The sequence below is a fragment of the Dermacentor variabilis genome, chromosome 2, assembly GCF_050947875.1.
Source record: "Dermacentor variabilis isolate Ectoservices chromosome 2, ASM5094787v1, whole genome shotgun sequence".
In the NCBI taxonomy this organism is placed as follows: domain Eukaryota; kingdom Metazoa; phylum Arthropoda; class Arachnida; order Ixodida; family Ixodidae; genus Dermacentor; species Dermacentor variabilis.
The window spans coordinates 125,323,594-125,343,082 of NC_134569.1; the positions used below are offsets into that span (position 1 = coordinate 125,323,594).

General features: G+C 49.6%; 1 protein-coding gene across 1 annotated transcript in view; it reads left to right on the forward strand.

The window, feature by feature from the left end:
- The window catches only part of LOC142570437 (uncharacterized), a 40,555-nt gene extending 21,305 nt beyond the window's left edge, over window positions 1-19,250 (forward strand). Inside the window, exons 5-6 of the mRNA XM_075678822.1 lie at window positions 7,333-9,014; window positions 17,857-19,250. Coding sequence (XP_075534937.1) covers window positions 7,333-9,014; window positions 17,857-18,267 — 2,093 coding nt within the window. The 3' untranslated portion in view covers window positions 18,268-19,250. The remainder of the gene's footprint in view (window positions 1-7,332; window positions 9,015-17,856) is intronic.
- Window positions 19,251-19,489: the final 239 nt, after the last annotated feature.

Below are 19,489 nucleotides of genomic sequence, written 5' to 3' on the forward strand. Positions count from 1 at the left end.
GCTGATATCTGTCAGGAGGTCGCCGGTCCCTCTGTGGATAGCGTCGCTCCCCTGGAGGGTCGGTCGTTGCCGCAGGGGCCGCAGCTGGAAATGGCTCGTTGGCGCTCTCAGGATCCCTGAAATCTGGAATAAAATCTTCCGTGATGCTCTGCTTTGAGCTGTCGATGCTGAGCAGTAACTGGTCTTGATGACGACGCCAAATGAGCACCCCATGATTCGTTCTAACGCGAACCTTGTATGAAACGGGGCCAGACTGCTGAATGATAGTGCCAGGGACCCATTTCTCAGGACCTCTGTAATTCCTCACGAGGACCTCATCATTGATGTTGAAAAGTCGCTCACGTGCCTTGCGTCGCACCATATCGGAGAGCTGTTGCTGAGCCACTCTTCCCCCGACAGAAGGCTTGACTGCGTCGAGTCTCGTGCGCAGTCGTCTACCTATGAAAAGGTTTGCTGGAGTTTCTCTTGTAGTCGCATGCGGCGTGTTGCGGTACGTCACCAGGAACGTCTGTAAGGTTGCCTGCAAGGAGTCTTGGGGTCGTCCTTTCCGCAACGCAGATTTCATTGTCTGTACAAATCTCTCCGCAAGGCCATTCGTGCTTGGATGGTACGCTGCACTCACGATATGACGACCACCGAAGCCTTTGACGAAGCTCTTGAATTCTTCGGAAACGAACTGTGGTCCGTTGTCGGTCACGATGGTCTCGGGTACGCCAAAACGCGAGAACAGGTCTTGGAGACACTGAATTGTGTGGTACGCCGTAGTCCTCTGCATGACATAAACTTCCGGCCATTTTGAGTGTGCGTCCACAGCAACAAGGAACATTTTGTCTTTCATGGGTCCAGCAAAATCCAAGTGAACTCTTTGCCACGGCGAAGTCGGCCATGACCATGGATGAAGCGGAGCCGGTGCTGGTTCGTTCCGTTGCTGTTGACACTCTTCACATTTCTTCACGTGTTGCTCTAGGTCCGCGTCGATACCAGGCCACCAGACGTAGCTCCTCGCGAGTTCTTTGCATCTTACGATACCGGGATGACCCTGATGAAGTTCCTCAAGCAAGAAGGCTCGGTGTTTTGAAGGCACAACTACTCTCATGCCGTACATTAAACACCCTTGATGAACTGTGAGCTCCAAACGCTTGTCGAAGAAATGTTTCAACTCCTTCTCAGCGACATGCGACGGCCAGCCAGCACTTGTGAAGTTCAGTACCTTGCTTAGTAATGGATCACGCCTCGTTTCACGAGCGATGTCTTGGCCTGTGACAGGCAGCGTTTCCAAACGAAGCGAATAAAAAATTTCGCTTTCTTCTTCTGATTGCTTTTCGCTGCTGTCGAGCGGCAAGCGCGATAAACAGTCTGCTTCCGCATTATCGGAAGATTTCTTGAATTCAAGAGCATAGTTGTAGGCTGACAGCGTCAGCGCCCAACGCTGCATGCGGGCAGCTGCCATCGCGGGAATGCCTGTTTTCGGGCCGAGAATTGTTTGCAGTGGTTTATGGTCAGTCACAAGCGTGAAGAACCTACCGTAGACGTAGAAGTGAAACTTCTTTACGCCGAATACGAGGGCAAGGGCTTCTTTCTCGATCTGACTGTAGTTCTTTTCGGCACTTGACAAGGTGCGGGATGCGTAGGCAACCGGTCGAACTGATCCATTTATCATTTTCTGCGAAAGAACTGCGCCTATACCGTACTGAGATGCGTCGCAGGCAAGTTGAAGCGGTCGCTTCGGATCATAATGGGCAAGAACTGGAGGGGAAGCCATAGCTGCTTTTATCTCCGTGAAAGCAAGCTGGCATGACGCATCCCACGTCCACTCCGTTGTTTGCTTTAGCAGCCTGTACAACGGCTGTGCCAAAGTCGAGAGACGCTGAACAAACTTGCCGTAATAATTGACCATCCCAAGGAATGACTGCAGTTGCTGCTTGTCTTTTGGAGCAGGCGCATTTAGTAGTGCCAGTACCTTTTCAGGCGATGCGCAAACACCCTCGGCGTTGATGACGTGGCCCAGATAACGGAGCTCTCGTTGAAAGAACGAGCACTTATCGCGCCGGATGCGCACACCGCGTTCCTGCAATCTTGACAAGACGGCTTCCAAGTTACGGAAGTGCTCTCGCTTGGTCTTGCCTGTGACCAGGATGTCGTCAAGGTAGCAACTGACTCCTTCCAACCCTTTCAGCATGTTGTCCATAATTCTTTGAAATATGCTTGGGGCGGACGAAATGCCGAAAGCCAGACGGTTCATAGTATACAAGCCCTTATGCGTGTTTATCGTCAGTAGTTTCCGGGAGCCTTCCGCCATAACTACCTGCTGGTAGGCCCTACTCAGGTCAATCTTCGAAAATTCCTCCCCTCCTGCAAGCGCTGCGAGAAGGTCATCTATCCGAGGTAGCGGGTAGCGGTCTACTTCTAGACAGGGATTGACGGTGGTTTTATAATCGCCACACAGTCGGAGGCTTCCATCCCTCTTCACTACCGGTACCAAGGGCGTTGCGTATTCGCTTGTAGCAACAGGCGTTATGATGCCAAGCTTCTCCATTTTCACAAGTTCCGCTTCTACTGCACGTTGCAGAGCAAAGGGAACGCCTCTTGCCTTTACAAACTTCGGCTGTGACCCTTCGCGAAGGACAAGCTCGGCCTGCTCTTCCGTGATGGTACCTAGCTCATCCTTGAAAAGTTCGGAATGGCTTTCTAGCATGGCTTCCAGCTTTTCTTGCCAGTGCTTTGATATTTCTCGAGAGAGACCAAGGTGATTAAAAAAAACTAGGTTCTTCCAATCCAAACGAATATCTTGCAACCATTCTCTGCCGAGGAGTGCCGGTCCTGTAGAGTCCACGACGTACAGGGGAAGCTCCACGCACTGGTCGTTGTGGCGCACGACGACTTTCGCCAGACCCTTCGGTTTTACTATGGCCCCAGTATACGTGCGCAGCTTTAACGATGCTGGCTGAAGTCGCTTACGTGGAAACAACCTCTGGAATTCGCGCCATGATATGACGGATACGGCTGCGCCGGTGTCAAGCTCCATCGTCAGTAGGACACCGTCAACGTTCACGGGTACAGTAAATGGGTCTGCGTTGAATGATTTAAGTGAGACAGACGACTCGTTTCGGACGGACGTGAGCATCTTCACACGTTTCCGGAGCTTTGCCTCCCTAGCTTTCTTTCCTTTCCTGCAGGCGCGTTGAATATGCCCTTTTCGGTTACAATTGTAACATGTATCGCCGATATGAGGGCATGCTTCGCTAGAGTGATTGGGTGACCCGCAACGGAAGCAGCTTGCCGACATCACAGACTGCTTTTCGCCTCGAACCTTATTCACTTCGTACGCCGGGGATGCGCTGTTATGCGTGAACGCCGCGCTAATCGTTGCAGTTTCCATGGCAAGAGCTCTATCTACGGCCTTTTGGAAGGTTAGCTTTTTGTCTTCCGTGAACAACACACGCTGAATGTCCTCGCGGAGCAGGCCGCAAACGAAACAGTCCCGGAGCGCTTCATCCAAGAAACTTCCAAATTCGCAACTCTGCACCAGCCTTCGAAGTTCCGCGACAAATTCGGTAATGGACTCACCGCTTCGCTGTGACAGCTTGTAAAATTTAGCACGCTCTGCGATGACAGACGACTGCGGTGCCAGGTGATCGCTCAGGAGTTTCAGGAGACTGTCAAACTCTCGTGACGACGGTGCGTCCGGTGCCGTCAGCGACTTGAGCAGCGCGTAGGTCTTCGCGCCGATGAGACTCAGGAACGCAGGAACCTTCTTTGCTACTGGAACATCGTTGACCAAAAGATAGGCTTTCAACCTTTCCTCGTACGAGCGCCAGTCACTCGTGGTCTCGTCGAAAGGTTCAATGTGGCCGATGTGACTCATGACTCACTTGGAAGTTTCGGCTGCCGTGATGCCAGTTTCAGGAATTTCACCGCAGGGAAATCTTCGTGGCGGGAAGCTTTTACACAGAGGCCAGGTTCTTCACACTGCGAATTCCGTACGGCGGTCGTCCCACCCTCGTCGCCAATATGTCATGTCTGGCATCCAAGAACTGGGCGGCGTAGACGTAGCGTCGAAAGAACGTTTATTCCTGTTACTTGGCAGGCAGCCAACAGGTTACATACTGCGCGCGGTGGGCCCGTGCGAGCGGTCTTTTAAAACCAGCACGGGCTACCCGATAAGAGATAGCCGGGCAGAGAGCATGCGCAGACAGCACGCGATAACACGCGTGCTTGGTTTCGCGCGCACACAACATTAAGTATTAGTGTTTTTCAGCTTACTGCGGATGCCCGCGAAAAAGAAAGTGACATGCCCGCTTGCACGTCGTGACTACACTGCTCCCAAGCTTTCCGCCCACTAACAGCCATAGATGCGCTGCCGCTCGAAAGGCGACAGGGCAGCGACGCAAGCGTTGGCTGTTCGATTTAAGCTAGCAACCGTTATCGTTTGCGCTGCGTAAAGCGACTGACGAACATGGTGGTAGTGGCAGTTCCAGACAGCGATAATCAGGCTATCGTGCATGGGCTATTAAAATGCGAACAATTTCGTGGTGCCTTTTTCCAACGAGGAAAAAGCAGACATGATTCTTGCCCTGAGCTGCGGGTGGACAGAGACAGCAGGCTACAAGAATACTTCGAAGCTGGCCCCGGGTACGCTACCGAGCCCGGTGACAATATTCAACACCTACGAGTGATTGAAGCAAAAAAATTGAAGCGATCTTTCATGGCTGCTAATCTACACGCTAGCACGCGCAGCGTGAGCACACAGCTCTGTTTGTCCAACTGAACTGTCTGGAGGATATTGAAAACAGGTGGACTGCATCCCTATCATCTGCAGTTGCATCAATGCCTGGAGTCAAAGGTTCTCCAAAAGAGACTCGACTTTGCGAATTGGATTTTGATTCAAGAGGAGCAGGATTCTGACATTCTCACCAAGGTTCTCTGGACTGATGAGGCGAACTTTTCCCGAAATTGCCCAGTAAATATCCAAAACGCACATTGACAAAACAAAACACAGGATGGCGCTTGTCCTGTGTCGTTCTCCCCACTTGTGATTGTCTTAGTTGGCGCTGTTCCTTCCTAATTTCATTAAAATATTTGTCCTCAACTTGTTCATTTCACGGCCTTTACATTTATCATATCAGCGGCATGCACTGCTTAGCTCGTTTCGAACTGATATAGTTCTAAAGTTTGTGTGATGTTTTCTTTGATTATTAAATACACAAAACCATGGAAGCATTGAAAAAACCATTAAAACCATGGAACCATGGAAAAAAATACATACTTCTCTTGACAGTGTGTAGCGTCCAAGAATTCGTTTGCAGCGTCTTTGGCAACGGCGATGCACTTATTATTCATGTATTTGATCCCTCGACAAATTCTGTAAGGAGGAGGCCGAGCTCCAACGTGAGCCCTCCACCCCCCCCCCTCCCCCACTTCGAACGAAATCTCTGGCTACGCCACTGTCCGTCAGTATACCCTGCATAATGTTCACTCGTACAGTTACCGGCGGCTTCGAGGTATACATGCCTGTTGCATGTCCTTCTTAGTGAGCCACGCACGGGCAAGCACTACTACTCATGGTACATACAAGGGCCCATAAGTGACCCTCTTCCTGAGTTTTCTTGACAAGAGTGGCAACACTCCAGCGGGTAGTAAGCAGTATACCACGCACTTAACCCGGTAAATTAGCAGCCTGCATACGCATAAGTTGCAGCGTGCCCTGCGCACAGATTAACTAAAGAATGTTAGACTTGGTGACTTTGTACGCTGTTAGCCGAGGCCATGACGGTATAGCAGCTTCCTTCGATACCAGAGCCAGTCGCCTCTGACGAAATGTAATATCGAGAATGTATGTTCTTGAAATATAACGGAAAATAAACTGACTTTTTAAGCTTCAATGGTGTGGTTTTGGGGTGACTCACTGCGCTTTCGATAGTTGCTCAAATCGCGATAGCGTAGGGGATACGACCACCTGCTGACGTTATACCCTAGCCAGCTTTAGGGTAAGCATAGACAAATTCGGCTCCGGAAGTAAGATTTACTGGCGATAACCAGGCATATGAAAATTCTGGCTAGAGATAGTCGTCAGCAACTTTGTTGTGAATTAGCAACAGGCCCGCAAACGTATTGCCCTTCCAGCTGACGCCTTGCGCATGGAAGTGACTAGATCTGGTAACCGTCGCAATCATGTTTTGTTGACACTGGTCAGTCATGGTGGCAACGGTAAGGGTACGGGACTGCAGCAGTAGGTTGAGGGTGCTGCTAAGGACGAGCCGAACCTGCTGTTCTAGTTCTCGAGCACAGCTCATGTGCCGTGTTTACGCGGTACTCGTTGTCGTCGTCACTCGCGCTGGAGGAAACTGACAAGGACTGATGAAGCACAGGCCTCATCAATATTGCAAACAATATGATCGTAGCTTGTGACACTATAGGTAGCAGTGAAGTAAACCATAAGGTAGCTAGACGATAATGTTGCAGCACGCGAGGCTGTATAGCCTTGCAAGCTTTGCCTGCAGTTGTTCCGCGTAAGCATATTGTACGTCGTTAGCAAGGCTGTTAGCAACGTACGATAATCTATAGAATTTCATGGCGCTACCGGAGTCACTGCAGTGATGAGCGGTCAACCAAAGTGCGCACGTGTTATAGGCCGAGATACAAAGGGCCTTATGTTAGAGACGGTGTGTCGGTAAGCAACGAGTAGCTAGTACATCGCACAGGCACACACACGCAACAATACATTTCAATGGTGTACTTCTGGCGAACGCCTTGAAACCGGAGAGCGGGAACTGCCAGGCGCAAATATGCTACGCAAACACGCGCGCACAAGTGGTGACGGGAAGTCGGTCAATGCAGTGTAGTGAACAGATTGAAAATTAGCTGCTCTCTATAAAATTTCGTTGATGTTGGCGTGAAGGTGCGGGCATATTATTGCGCAACCTATAACGCGGCAGGACGCGGAAGAAATATTCTTCGCCGCGAAAAAGCACGACAGAGTGTAAGATTGCCAAGAGTCTGCATTCACTTCTGAACGGAAAGCCTTACTAGGCTGACATTCGCGACGGATTTGGGAGACATTGTTGATGATATGGGTTTAGTTACATCAGGCATAATCTGAATATCAGAGATTCGCTAATTGTTTCTTAGTCATTTACAGCATTCTGAATCGCCCCTAATAACTATCGGGCGGATGGAACAGGTGCTTTGTAGAGATAGACTCCGTGCTTTGGGGACAATGTTACATGAGTTGCAAAGTTGCAATTGGACGTTTAGCATGAATTAAGTTAGCCGCATAAAATTAGAAAAACTTCGTCAGATTAAGTAACTCCTCAAGTGGCGCCCACTTTGCAGTCGGACCCACCACCATCCGCGAGATCTCTCACTTGACTGTATCCCTCATCGAGCACCACCGGCAGATGGTGGCGCTATTCGTGGTCTGCTTCCTGTGCGTGCTCGTCTCAGCCGGATGCGTGCTGCTCTTCCTCATGCTGCGCCAAGGGCCGTCGCACTACCTGGACGCCTGCTCTACGCTGGGCTGCAAGCGTGCCATACGGGACCTGGAGCGCGTCATCGACGTGTCCATTGACCCGTGCCACGACTTCTACGGCCACGTATGCCGCCGCTGGCTCAAAAGCTACGACGCCGGATACGTGGACAGAGCGGCCCGCGACCTGCTGCGAGACCTAAACAGCAGCCTGAATGAGGTCGACGAGCCGAACCGCGTGTCAACAAGCCTCTTTAGCCTGGCGCAGTTCTACCAGTTCTGCAACCGGTTTATCGGCGCGCGAAACCTGCAGCTGTCCGACATGCTTCGGCCCTTCGAGCAATACGTCGACTTGCTCGCCCTCTCCACCTTTCCCGACGTCATCGGACGCGTGGTAGACCTTTCATTGGTGCATGGAGTGCGCACGCTGCTGGATATCCGACTGGTGCGCTTGCAGAAGGCAGCCGTGAGGCTTCGGATCGGCTGCGGCATATCGCTGGCTCAAAAGTGCTGCGACAACTCGTCGGCCGAGTTACACCACTACCTCAGCACCTTATTGAGCGCAGTCTCCGAGATGCTGCCCAAGGATGGCCCACACCACTCCCTGGACGCCTCCGACATCACGCATGTGGACACTCACGTCCAGCCTCTCATGGTCGCGCCGATAAACGAGCAGAGCTACGTCATCTCAGTCTTCGAGTCGCTGAACAGGCAGATCAGCAGTAACCAGTGGTTGGAGGCAATAAACACGGTTCTACCGGTGACATCCCGTCTGGGAAAGCATTCCAGAGTGATCCTGACCCACTTGGGCGCCATCACGGAGCTGCTCGACTACTTCGCAAGTCGCAAGGACAAAGGCGTGGTGTACGTATACGTCCAGGTGCTCATGGAGGCGATGCGCTTCGACTATCTGCGCCAACGAAGCACCGACGGTCCGGAGGGAGTCGTTAGGATATGCTTGCGCGCTACCTGGAGCTCACTGAGTGGCGCCAAGGACGTGGTTGCATCGCAATTTGTCCGCTCCCACGAGACCATGGCGCGGGCTGTCTTCGAGCGCGTGCTCTCCTCCGTGCTGCAGGATGCCGAGCGCTCCCCTTGGATGGGCGACCTTATTAAACGCAACGCCAATGTCATGTTGAAAGGCGTGTCACTGCGGAGCTTCGCTGCTGCAGTGTCCAATGGAGTCGCGATCGAAGCAGCTGGCGTTAGCGGTCTGAGCGCGTCGTCAGCGCTAAGCGTATTTCCCGCCCTCTTCCTGAACCTCCGAAAGGCGCGCCAGAAGCGCTTCCTCGACGACCCGCCGCTGCTGCGGGTCATCACGGACGAGTACGGCAGCGACGACTTCCTTTTCTTCGAGAGCCGTGTTGTGTATGACGTGGTCTCCAACTCGCTGAGGGTTCCAGAGGCTGTGCGGCGCGAGCCTATCTTGTACCCGGAGGACGTGCCGCTCGAGTTCGCCCTCGGAACTCTGGGAATGCTAATTGCGCGGGAGCTGCTCCGGGCTGCAGTGCCGAGCAGAATGCCGTCCTTGTGGACGAGTCAGGAGCAGGTGAGCTGTCCACGTTTGAGCTCTTTACCGCAGTCGAAATTAACGTGGTACTCAGTCGGACAAAGCCGGAAAAGATTCAGGTCGTAGGTGACGTAGCCGCGGGAATTACCTGGTTTTCTTGGTTTATTGTATAGCGTTGGGTACGACAGCTGCTTTTGTGCCTCAGGCATGGTAACGCTGTGTTGCCGAAATTGCCGAATAAAATTTTGAAAATAAATACTTAGTGCAGGTAAACATGTGATGTGCTGCAGAGGATGTATCGAAAAAGCCAGGCCATCTCTTTATATTTATTTTATTTGTGCAATGCAAATAAATATAGGGAGGGATGTAAAGTTAATACAATGAAATATATTGAAATGCATGGTGATTTTAGCATTGGAAGTAATTTTTATACGCAGTTTGTACAGAGAAAAAAAAACTTGTCGTACACGTTCAACCAGACTCTTACTTTGGGGAGCAATGTAACCGATACAGCTGGTGATCACTTGGGGTCAGTTTTAACGAAGTTGTTGCGGGATGCACACATCGAAAATTTGGAAGGCTAGCTATGTCAGACTTTAGGGGGCCCTATCACGTAATACTATTCCAATTTGTTTATTCCAATCTCTTGACGTCAAATTTACGTAACCACCGAGGCAAGCATCGGGCGGTAACCCGCAGCGTTGTTTGAAAAGCCCAAACAAACGCGGTCCTCGTTTATAGGAGGACAGTTGTTGTGCTTTCAAAGTGAATAGCATTGTCTATACTGAGAAGTTTTTCTTATCTAATTGCGTGACATGAGACGAGGAGCACGCTAAAGTGGAGAGGGTTCTGATGGAGCCGAGTGAGCACAGAGAAAGCAGATAACCGGATGAGAAGGGTGGTGCCGGCGGCTGCGATTGGTCCGTTTTCTCTTGCTTAGCTAGCGGTGGCTGGTCGAAACCCACCGTTCAACGGCGGCGTGCGGCGTGCAACGGAAAATTAAAAATGCCACTACAACGGATCCTCAGCAAAGAAGAGTTGGTAGAGCGATACCGTATGTTCCGAAAGTTACACGGCCGTGTAATAAGTTTAATTATACGCAAATAAATCAATGTACACTGGCAGCTCCGACTTGTCAATGCTAGAGCGATCGGCGGGTAGCCATCTTGTATTCCTTTTGGAACGGGGCTCTGCCCGACTTTTCAGAAAAAAAATTCAGTTTTGTTCGCCATATTAATTCGCCTTTTACGCGTACATGTCATTTTGACGCGATGACATGTCGCGGTTTTATGATGTCGCGTGACAGATAGGCGAAGTGAGCGCAACCGAAAAACGCTTAACCAATAGCAGAGGGCTAATGGCGAAAAAGGCGCCGAATAAGAAATAATTGTTTCTTTCGTTTGGCATAATCCCGCATAATCAGTGTGCACATATCATACCTAATGAGGCGTTTTCGCCATTTTCGTGACGTCGCGTAACAGACAGGCGAAGTGTGGGTGGTCCGAAAATTTTCTGACCAATCGTGTGGGGCTGATTACATAATTGGAATATAAAAGTTTGGAATAGCCTTACGTTTTAGTGCCCTAGGTGTTTCAAGAAAGTTTCAAAACACACTGTCATAGAAAACTAAGCAGCTAATACATTTTGCTCTGCTTGAATCACAAACTCTTGGTGTTGTTCCCGGAACTATCACGATAACAAATATGAACAAATTAATAACATTGCAAAAGGGCACGTTAAGAGCTATTGCCAATGTACTTTTTTTAGCTCCCTCCGTACAACTAAACTCCAGTTTACGTGTTAAGGAAGTAACAGCTCTTTATCGCCCATGCGTATTGTGTGCCTGTATAAGTCGCAAATTCAGCACAGAATTAGCTTTTTTTTCTGACACTGCGAATTTACATAGGAACCCAATTTACTATATAATACGACACCGTGAATTCTGGTATATCCCACGGCTGCGCACCAATTATGGAATGCAAGGATTGAAACATGCTCTTCCATCAACTCCAAATAGCCATAGTTTAAATGATTTGTTTATGGTCTGATCGATAGTACACTTTATCGCTTTATTTGTTTATCGTCTGACTGTATATGATACGCATACAGCAACTGCTCGTAACACAACAAAATAGAAAAAGAAAATCCTGCAGATTCATCCGGTCGACTTTATCACTGCAAATAGTTTTTGAGTTACTGTTGCTTTAAAACGATGAGTGGTTGCAGCTCACACAAATGCCTACAAAGTGTTCGTTAACAGGTTATCTTATTAAATTTCGCACTTGAAAGCGGCGTACAAAGATATCAGGGTGCTTAGCCTATTGTGATGTTTTGATTAAGACGGTCCGCCGGGTGGTTCTTCAGGGCAAGCATTTATTGCATCACATATACAGCATGCCATTATAGTGACAGTGGCAAGAACTTTATTGGAGTGTCCTAAGGAACTTAATTTGGGAAACGAAGGCTCTCCAATCAAGTTGGTGGCTTCGCCCACGACGGGACAGGCAGGTGGTGACTCTCCGCGACGTGACAGGCCCTGTGGAAGGCCTTTGCCATTATAGTTTCTTTTTTTTGTGTGTGTGTTTGTGGGGGAGAGTAGACACTTGGTTCCTCGCGAAAGAACACATTTGGTTGCAAAGTGTGTTTGTACCCTTTCTTAACACTGTTATCCGTGTGAAGATGAATAGGTGTGAAGATGAGAACGCCAGCAATGTTTACGATAAAGTTCACGCTGGGCCAGCCATATTCTGAGAGCTTATAACAAAAGCAGCAACAAAAATAACTCTGAGAAGAAGGTTTTTTCTATACTTGCGGCAAATTCCTAAAGGCTATGAAAGAAAACGAGCATTAAACCTCGGTCTTTAATCGATACGGCCTAAATATTGAAGATATCAATTTGTCAAGTATGACTTTCGTAATCACATGATGCATCATATATGACACGAAATCGTGAAACGCAACCGTCCGTTTCCTTTTAGTAGGTGGCCTAAAAAAAAGAGCTTGTCCAATTCTTCCGCAAGAATTTAATTTTCGTGGAGCATGGGCTTAAGAATTTAATTTTCGTGGAGCATGGGCTTAAAGTTAGGCTTAACGTAGCATTTGTAATGTCGCATTTCTTATAAAGAAAGCTTTGAATTACCAGACTAAACCACATATACGATTAACTGTTGACCGCAGGCGTAACAAAAAAAACATGCGCGTGAAACGACTCGTCGAAGATGGTAGTGTCGATGATGGAAGTGCTCATATCTAGTAGAACTCTGCAGTCTGAAGTGAACTGGAGTAACATTAGTTAAGCTCTATCAGGTGGTTAAGTAACATGGTGAAATCTCAATTGACCCGCAGCACATTTTCCACGAGTTGTTTCTTCGCCGCCACTGGACATCATTGTAAAAAAATTGTGTTCGCAGACGTGGGCACTGCGGCTGAGAGGAATACAGTAGAAAGGTGCCGGCCCACCATTCATAGGCCCGCATTCAAAAAAAGATATTGCGATACTTGACGACGTACTACTATAGCGAAGGCGGCTCACCAATGCTGAAGAATACTAATGAATGAAAAGCTTTGTGAGGTCATCTCTCGCTCTTCAGGCAAGTGTGCTGCCTGTGCACGCGGTCGCGTGTGTGAGAAATTTCGCCTCTTCCCCTCGGGTGGGCAATATCTGACATGTACACTACACCGCGGTGGTACACAAAGGTTACGCTACATGGCTCCACATACTGAATCACAGTGGCACTGCAAAAGTTGTGCGCATTCGTGAATCGTTAGCATGCGAATTGGTCAAATGACCGCGCTCTTGTGCGTTATCCACTGCTGATTTCTCTCGTATGGCAGACTACCTATCGCAGTCTAGAGTCAGCTCTCAGTCTTCCGAAGAGCCTCCACGCTTGATGGTCCCATCGAAGCCCGCTCCTGTTGGTGAGGCTTCAACACTCGACTGCCAAATGATTCCGGTGCTGCGATCAATTGTGAATGTCATCAGGGCCATGCTGACAAGCATTGACACTCCATCTGCTCGAAGTGGGCTACAAGTGCGCGACGCGCTGAGCCCCGTCCTAGCAAGCCTTGAGTGAAGCCATGGCTGACAATCACCAGTCATTTCACAAGGAGATCCGAGAAGCATCGATCCTTCAGTAGAACGCGAGAGGTCTAAGACCTCGCATCGCCGATTTCCGTCAATTTGTTCTCACTAACCGACTTCCAATCATTGTCATCTGTGAACCAAGAGCATCCCATTCAATGAGACTATCCGGCTACAAGACAATATTCTCATCAAGCTACATCAAAAGTAGCAAGGTCGTCGCGTTTATTCGCCGTGAACTCACTTACGTCGTCCAACCGGTGCAACCTCATGACGACAATCAGTATGTGTGCATGACTGTTAAAAATAGGAAAGTCCCCTTTGCACTCTTGGGGGTGTATCTGTCTCCATCAAGTCGACCTGACACCAAAAGACTAAAAGACATCTTAAAAACACAACCTCGTTCATGGATTATCACCGGGGACTTCAACGCACACTATACCATTTGGGGAAGCTCAACGGTTAACGCAACGGGGCGACGACTAGCTTCATTAGTTTCCAACAATGGTCTCTACCTGCTGAATGACGCGAGTCCAACATTTCTGCGGGGAGTAAAGTAGAGCGGCTGCCTCGATTTGACTTTTGTCTCCCACCGCCTCGCCAGACGTGTTAAGTAGTTTTTGATCATTGAAACGCGCGGAAGTGACCACAGCCCCACTTACCTCAAGATCAAGGGAATGTCTAACACGTATACTTCCACCACGATACGAAAAATAGATTGGACTGTCTTTAAATCCCAGAGTGAGGGCGCTTGTCACAAAGGCCTCTCTTGTGGACTTCAACAAGCTATCAAGAAAACGGCACAGACAGCCACGCGCACACTCACGTGTTCTCCAAGGTATTCTGAATTCGACCTGGAATTAGAGCGGCTTCGTGCGATTCGCCGTCGTACTGAAAGAAGATATCGACGCACTAAGTCAATTCAGCATCTAAGAACAGCCCGGCGAATGCAAAAGAAGATACAATGCCGTAGGGATAAACTAGAGGCTTAGCGGTGGTCGAAATTTTGTGCGTCGCTAGATCTCCGCAAACCGTATCTCAAATATGGAGAACTGTGCGAGTTCTACGTTCTGTTCCGGAACAGCGTTTCCCATTTAAGGCCCTAGCACTATTCCAGCGCCGACAAGAGACTGATGTGGCGGAAGACTTCTGTGCTATGATTGCGGGCCAGCCGACTCGCACAGGTTTGCTTACATTGAACCGTATTCCAGATTCACGAGATTCACGCATGGATCTTCCTTTCACGACGCAAGAGCTTGACGCGGCGCTCGCCGTATGTAATCAGTTGTCGTCGCCTGGTCCGGATGACATATGCTATGTCACCTTTGTGAACAGGCACGAAGTGCGCTTCTCAATATCTATAACGAGTCCTGGCAGGAGGGCAAAGTTCCTCAAGGTTGGAAGATCAGCCGCCTGGTACCGCTTCTTAAGCCTGGCAAGTCTCCCTTAGAGATTACATCATGCCGACCAATTGCGCTGGCAAGTTGCGTTGGGAAGGTAATGGAGCGAATGATTCTTGCCAGACTTGAGTGGTATCTTTAAAATTACGAAATCTACCCGGATGCCATGACTGGTTTTCGACGTCACCGATGTTCTATCGGCAACGTTATCGATCTGGTAACCTATGTTCAACACAAAAAGACGTGTAAGAGGTTCTATGTCGCAATGCTCTTAAATATAAAGGGGGCCTACGACGACGTTCTTCATGACGCCATACTTGAAGCATTTTAATCGGTGGGCCTAGGCAGTCCATTATATCGTTGGACAAGCAGTTATTTAGATAGGCGGTCTCTATTTCCTAACACTGAAGCTGGCCCAACCTCGCAATATTATACGCACCATGGAGTTCCACAAGGCGGTGTCTTGAGGCCCATGCTTTTCAACCTTGTACTCATTGGTCTCGTGGAACGACTTCTGAACACAGTTAAAGTATCAATGTATGCTGACGACATCTGCGTCTGGGCATCTGGTGTGACACGGCCGCAAGTACGCCCCAGGCTTCAAAAAGCTGCCACGTCAACATCGGCGTACTTAAATGAACAAGGCCTCAAGATCTCGCCAGAAAATTGCGCATTGGTCGCGTTTAGCCGAAAGCCAATGAGATCATACTGACACGTGTACTTATATTTAACGGGCGACCACGTTTCGCCACCTAACAAATGTTATCGCACAGCGCTGGACGCGTCTGCATGTATCCGAAGTTTCTGGAAAGTTATCGATGCTTCTATCCGCTGTCTGTTGTCGCCGAACCTTGTGTTATCTGATTTCATCGCCTGCCGCGAGTGGTGTAGAACTTTGTGGAAGGCACGCGGGTCCCAGCGATTAGTCTGGAACGTTCGATGACTGCTGTATAAAAGCCGACGCGCTGGACCCGCTATCAGATTTTCGACGATCGCCGACCGTGTTCGCCGCTATCGTTGTGGTATAAGCGTAGCCTGTTTTTGTGGGCGCAGGTTCGCCCAATAAAATTTAGCTTTACAGTATTTCCACAGTATTTTTCACAGTATTTGCTACTGTGTTCTTCAACGTCACCACCACGTGACAATACGATGTCTCTGTTGACGGTCAAAGCATACCCTATGTCAGGACGCACCGATTCTTAGGCGTAATCATTGATCGTGACCTCTGCTGGAGTCCTCATGTGGCCTACCTAAAGAAGCGCCTGACGGATATCTCTAATGTGTTTCTTGGAGGAAAATCTGGGGTACTTCAGTACACGCAATGATGCAACTGTACAGGACGCTCGCTCTTGGGTATTTGCCATACAGCTTGCCTGTGCTGACCAACAGCTGCAGAAGTAATATCCGTAAACTCGAAAGCGTCCAGGCCCAGGCACTTAGAGTGTGTCTTGGATTGCCGCGGTGCTCGTTAACGGCTGAAAGAATTGCCATTGCACACGATTTCCCAGCCAAGACCCATATAGTCATGGAAGACACGTAAGACACCTTGCTCGAGCCCCTGCCCATCATCTAGCCTCAGTGCCAGAGGATCGACCACGTGTATCTTTTTTGTGGAACAGTCCTGCCCTATCGTGCATACCTTCCATCAGGTTATACAGCTCCAGCGAAAGTTCCGTTGCCCCCATGGTGCTTGGCTCAAGCAAAGGTTCGACTAACGGTACCAGGAATACGAACAAAAGCCCAACTCTCGTCTCCAGCACTCAAGCAGCTTTCACTGCTCTTGCTGTACGAGACGTACAACGAGCATCATCTATATCCTGACGCTTCAACCACGGTGAATGGGTCTGCAGGATCGGTGATCTTTCCTGCAAAACCTTCCACCATAAAGATACGACTATCTCACCAGACTACTTCGACTGCCGCGGAGCTAGCTGCTACTCATTGTGCACTTCGTGTAATTTCTGAAGGATTACCCAAGAAACGGAGCGTGTTCACTGAGTCCAAGGCTGCTCATCATAGTTTGGTTTCTGGCTTACGCCGAGGACCCCACGAACAACTAGTTCTAGAAATCAGATTGCTGCTTCACCACCTCGTCGAGCAAGGACACCACATCACGTTACAGTGGATCCAAAGCCACTGTGGCATAATGGGCAATGAACAAGCCGACGCAGTAGCACTATCTGCACATGAGGAGGGCTTGCAAGACTCCATTCCATTCTCAAGAACAGACGTTGCAATGAAAATTCGTGTGCTTGCAAATGAAGCCATCAAAACTTTATGGAACACACCAAGCTTGAAGCATACGCGTCTACCCCGACTGGACCCATCTCTTCGACTTCGACATCCATGTGGACTCTCTCGACTCGAAACAGCAGTGCTTTGCCGACTGCGGCTTGGTATCGCCTACAGATCTTTCGCCTTCCGAGTCGGTATGGACGACAGCGCGGCATGCAGTTACTGTGGCGGCGAGAGGACTATCAAACACGCACTTTGCCACTGTCCTCAATACAGCGCGCACCGGCTGTCACTAGCTACCGCGTTGGCACGCCTTGATGGCAGGCCACTTTCAGAACGGTCACTTTTGGAATGTCGACATGAACTGTCGTCGCAGGGAAAGTCGGTCAAGGGTTTGTTGACCTTTTTACGTGACAGCGGCTTATTAGAAAGACTATAATGACCCCATTCCGTCCCTTTTCATATTTTTTTCTCACGATCTTATTTTTGTCGCGCTCTTCTTTCCCTCTTTACATCCCATTTCCCTTCCCCTAGTGCAGGGTAGCAAACCGGAAGTTTTAACTTTGGTTAACCTCTCTACCTTTCTCTCTTTTGCATCTCTCTCTCTCTCGCAGTCTAGAGGTCAAGCAAAAACATCGCGCCGGCTGTCCATGGTGCTCATCTTACTATGACATGAACTCAAAATTTACCCCACCGTCTCCATTTAATGCCAAGAACGCCGACTATTCAAGTACAAACGACATCGTCGTGTTGACTTAGGAATAGCACCTGGCTACGTAGAACAAAACGCATGCGATATACGCGGTAACTTCGCGGTAAGGGCGTTGCGCGATTGAGCAGAAGTCTTGGATTCCATCCCGGCCTTGGCTGCCGCATTCCGACATAGGGGAAAGAATGCAAAGAAGCTCGCTTACCGTCGTCTGGGTGCAAGTAAAAGAACTCAGGTGATCAAGCTTAATCTGGAGTCTTTCGCCAAGTGGTCCACGATAACCCGCTGGACAGGTTCGGGACCTTGAAACCCCCAATTTTAATATAATACAAAACCCTCGATGTAGCTTTTTCAGCGGCGGCATACATTGCTGCCTGCGCTACGAGGCACTCCGCCCATCACCCCACATACACGTGTAAAGCTCATGTGTGGTATCGGGCTCGCGTATGAATGCAGGTGGCATTCATGCGATACGACCAGTGCGTGGACTCCCTGCGCGGCGAGATGAACATCTCCCTGGAGCGGCCGCAGGACAACCAGGCGCCCGAGTACTACTACTGGTTGCAGGGGGCGCGCACCGCCTACGCGGCTCTGAGCGCTTCGTACGCGGCCGAGCGACACGCGGCCAACTGGAACACCTACTGGCGCGCAGCGCAGCGCACCTTCTTTCGCCGCCTGTGCCTACTGTCGTGCAGGCCGCAGCATGACACGCCGGAGCAGCGTCAGATCCTCGACCCGGCGTCCGTGAACCTTCGGTCCCCTGCAGTGCCCGCGCGTGTCTCCTGCCTGCTGCCCTTGCTCAACATGCCCGAGTTCGTCGAGGCGTTCGAGTGCTCCAAGACGGCTCCCGCGTGCGCTGTGGCGTGACGTCTCCGCGCGCCACTACAGAGCGTGTTGTGTGTGTGTGCCTATGTTCAAGCCCACGGCCGGATGCGTGCGGTCTGGGAGCATTGCGTCAGCTTCCCGGCGACCTGTTGCCGGCGCAGGCTGGTCCCTTCTGCAGCAACTCCAGTAGGCGTACCGCAGACGATGGAGTCTTTCGCGGGAACGCGTATTTCCGCTTCGCTTGCGAATAGAGCACACACGTCCACATCACGTTTAGAGGCGACGTTATTACGAGACTGGATCCGCTCGCACACCTTGTTGACGCACGCCGACACCTTAATTTTCTTCCGTTTTTGTTCTTTACTGATGAGAGAAAATGAACGAATTTGCTGTGAGATGCCTGCGTATAGGTAAACAGAACGTAATATAATTACCATGCACATGTGCGATTGTGCTACAGTACAGTGCACATCATATTTCGGAACGTTTTTATTATTGGCATATATGTTTAAGAGCGTTGTTCGTTGTTTGCATATGGGTGCAGTGCAGATGCATCAGTGTTTAGATTATTTGCAAGCGTTAACTTCCTCATCGGCTGCGGACGCGCGCATGGTTCTCGCAGTTTGGCACTTTTCTTTCAGAGAAATGTGGTTTTCTTAAGCACTTTTGCCATCCAAGTAAGAGCGTTTAAGACCTCGTACGTATGGTGTACGTAAGCCGTATGTTGGACGCGGCTTTCTGATCATGGTTTACCCGAAATGACTCGCTGCGATTCGACGGGTATGCATAATCTGGACATTGTCTAATTCCATGATGCTAAAACGAACAGCGATCCTAGGTTTCGCATAGAACTGCGAGTAGTTATGACTTCCCCTGAATAGCGTCGTTGCAACCCATGGCCGAAATGAACGAAAGCAAAGAGGTGCCTATCTCGATGTGAAGGCTGAAGCCATTAAATATGTATTCTGCGTGTGTGTGTGTGTACACTGCAGATCGCACATGATCTTGTATATCAGCTCGTTTCACTGGTGCAACAAACATTTTAACTCTTACCACCCCATATATACGCAACTTCGTATTTTTTGCTCGTTCTAAATCTGTGTTTTGAATTCTGGTATGGAGTTCGGCTTGGGCGACGTACTAGAAGATTTAGCATATATTTACCTGTGGAGGTTTTAGTCGCTTTTAGTCTCCTAATCACGCGTATAAACCTTAACTGCAACTTACAATCTTTGGCATGACGCCTCAGCGCTATTACGTGAAG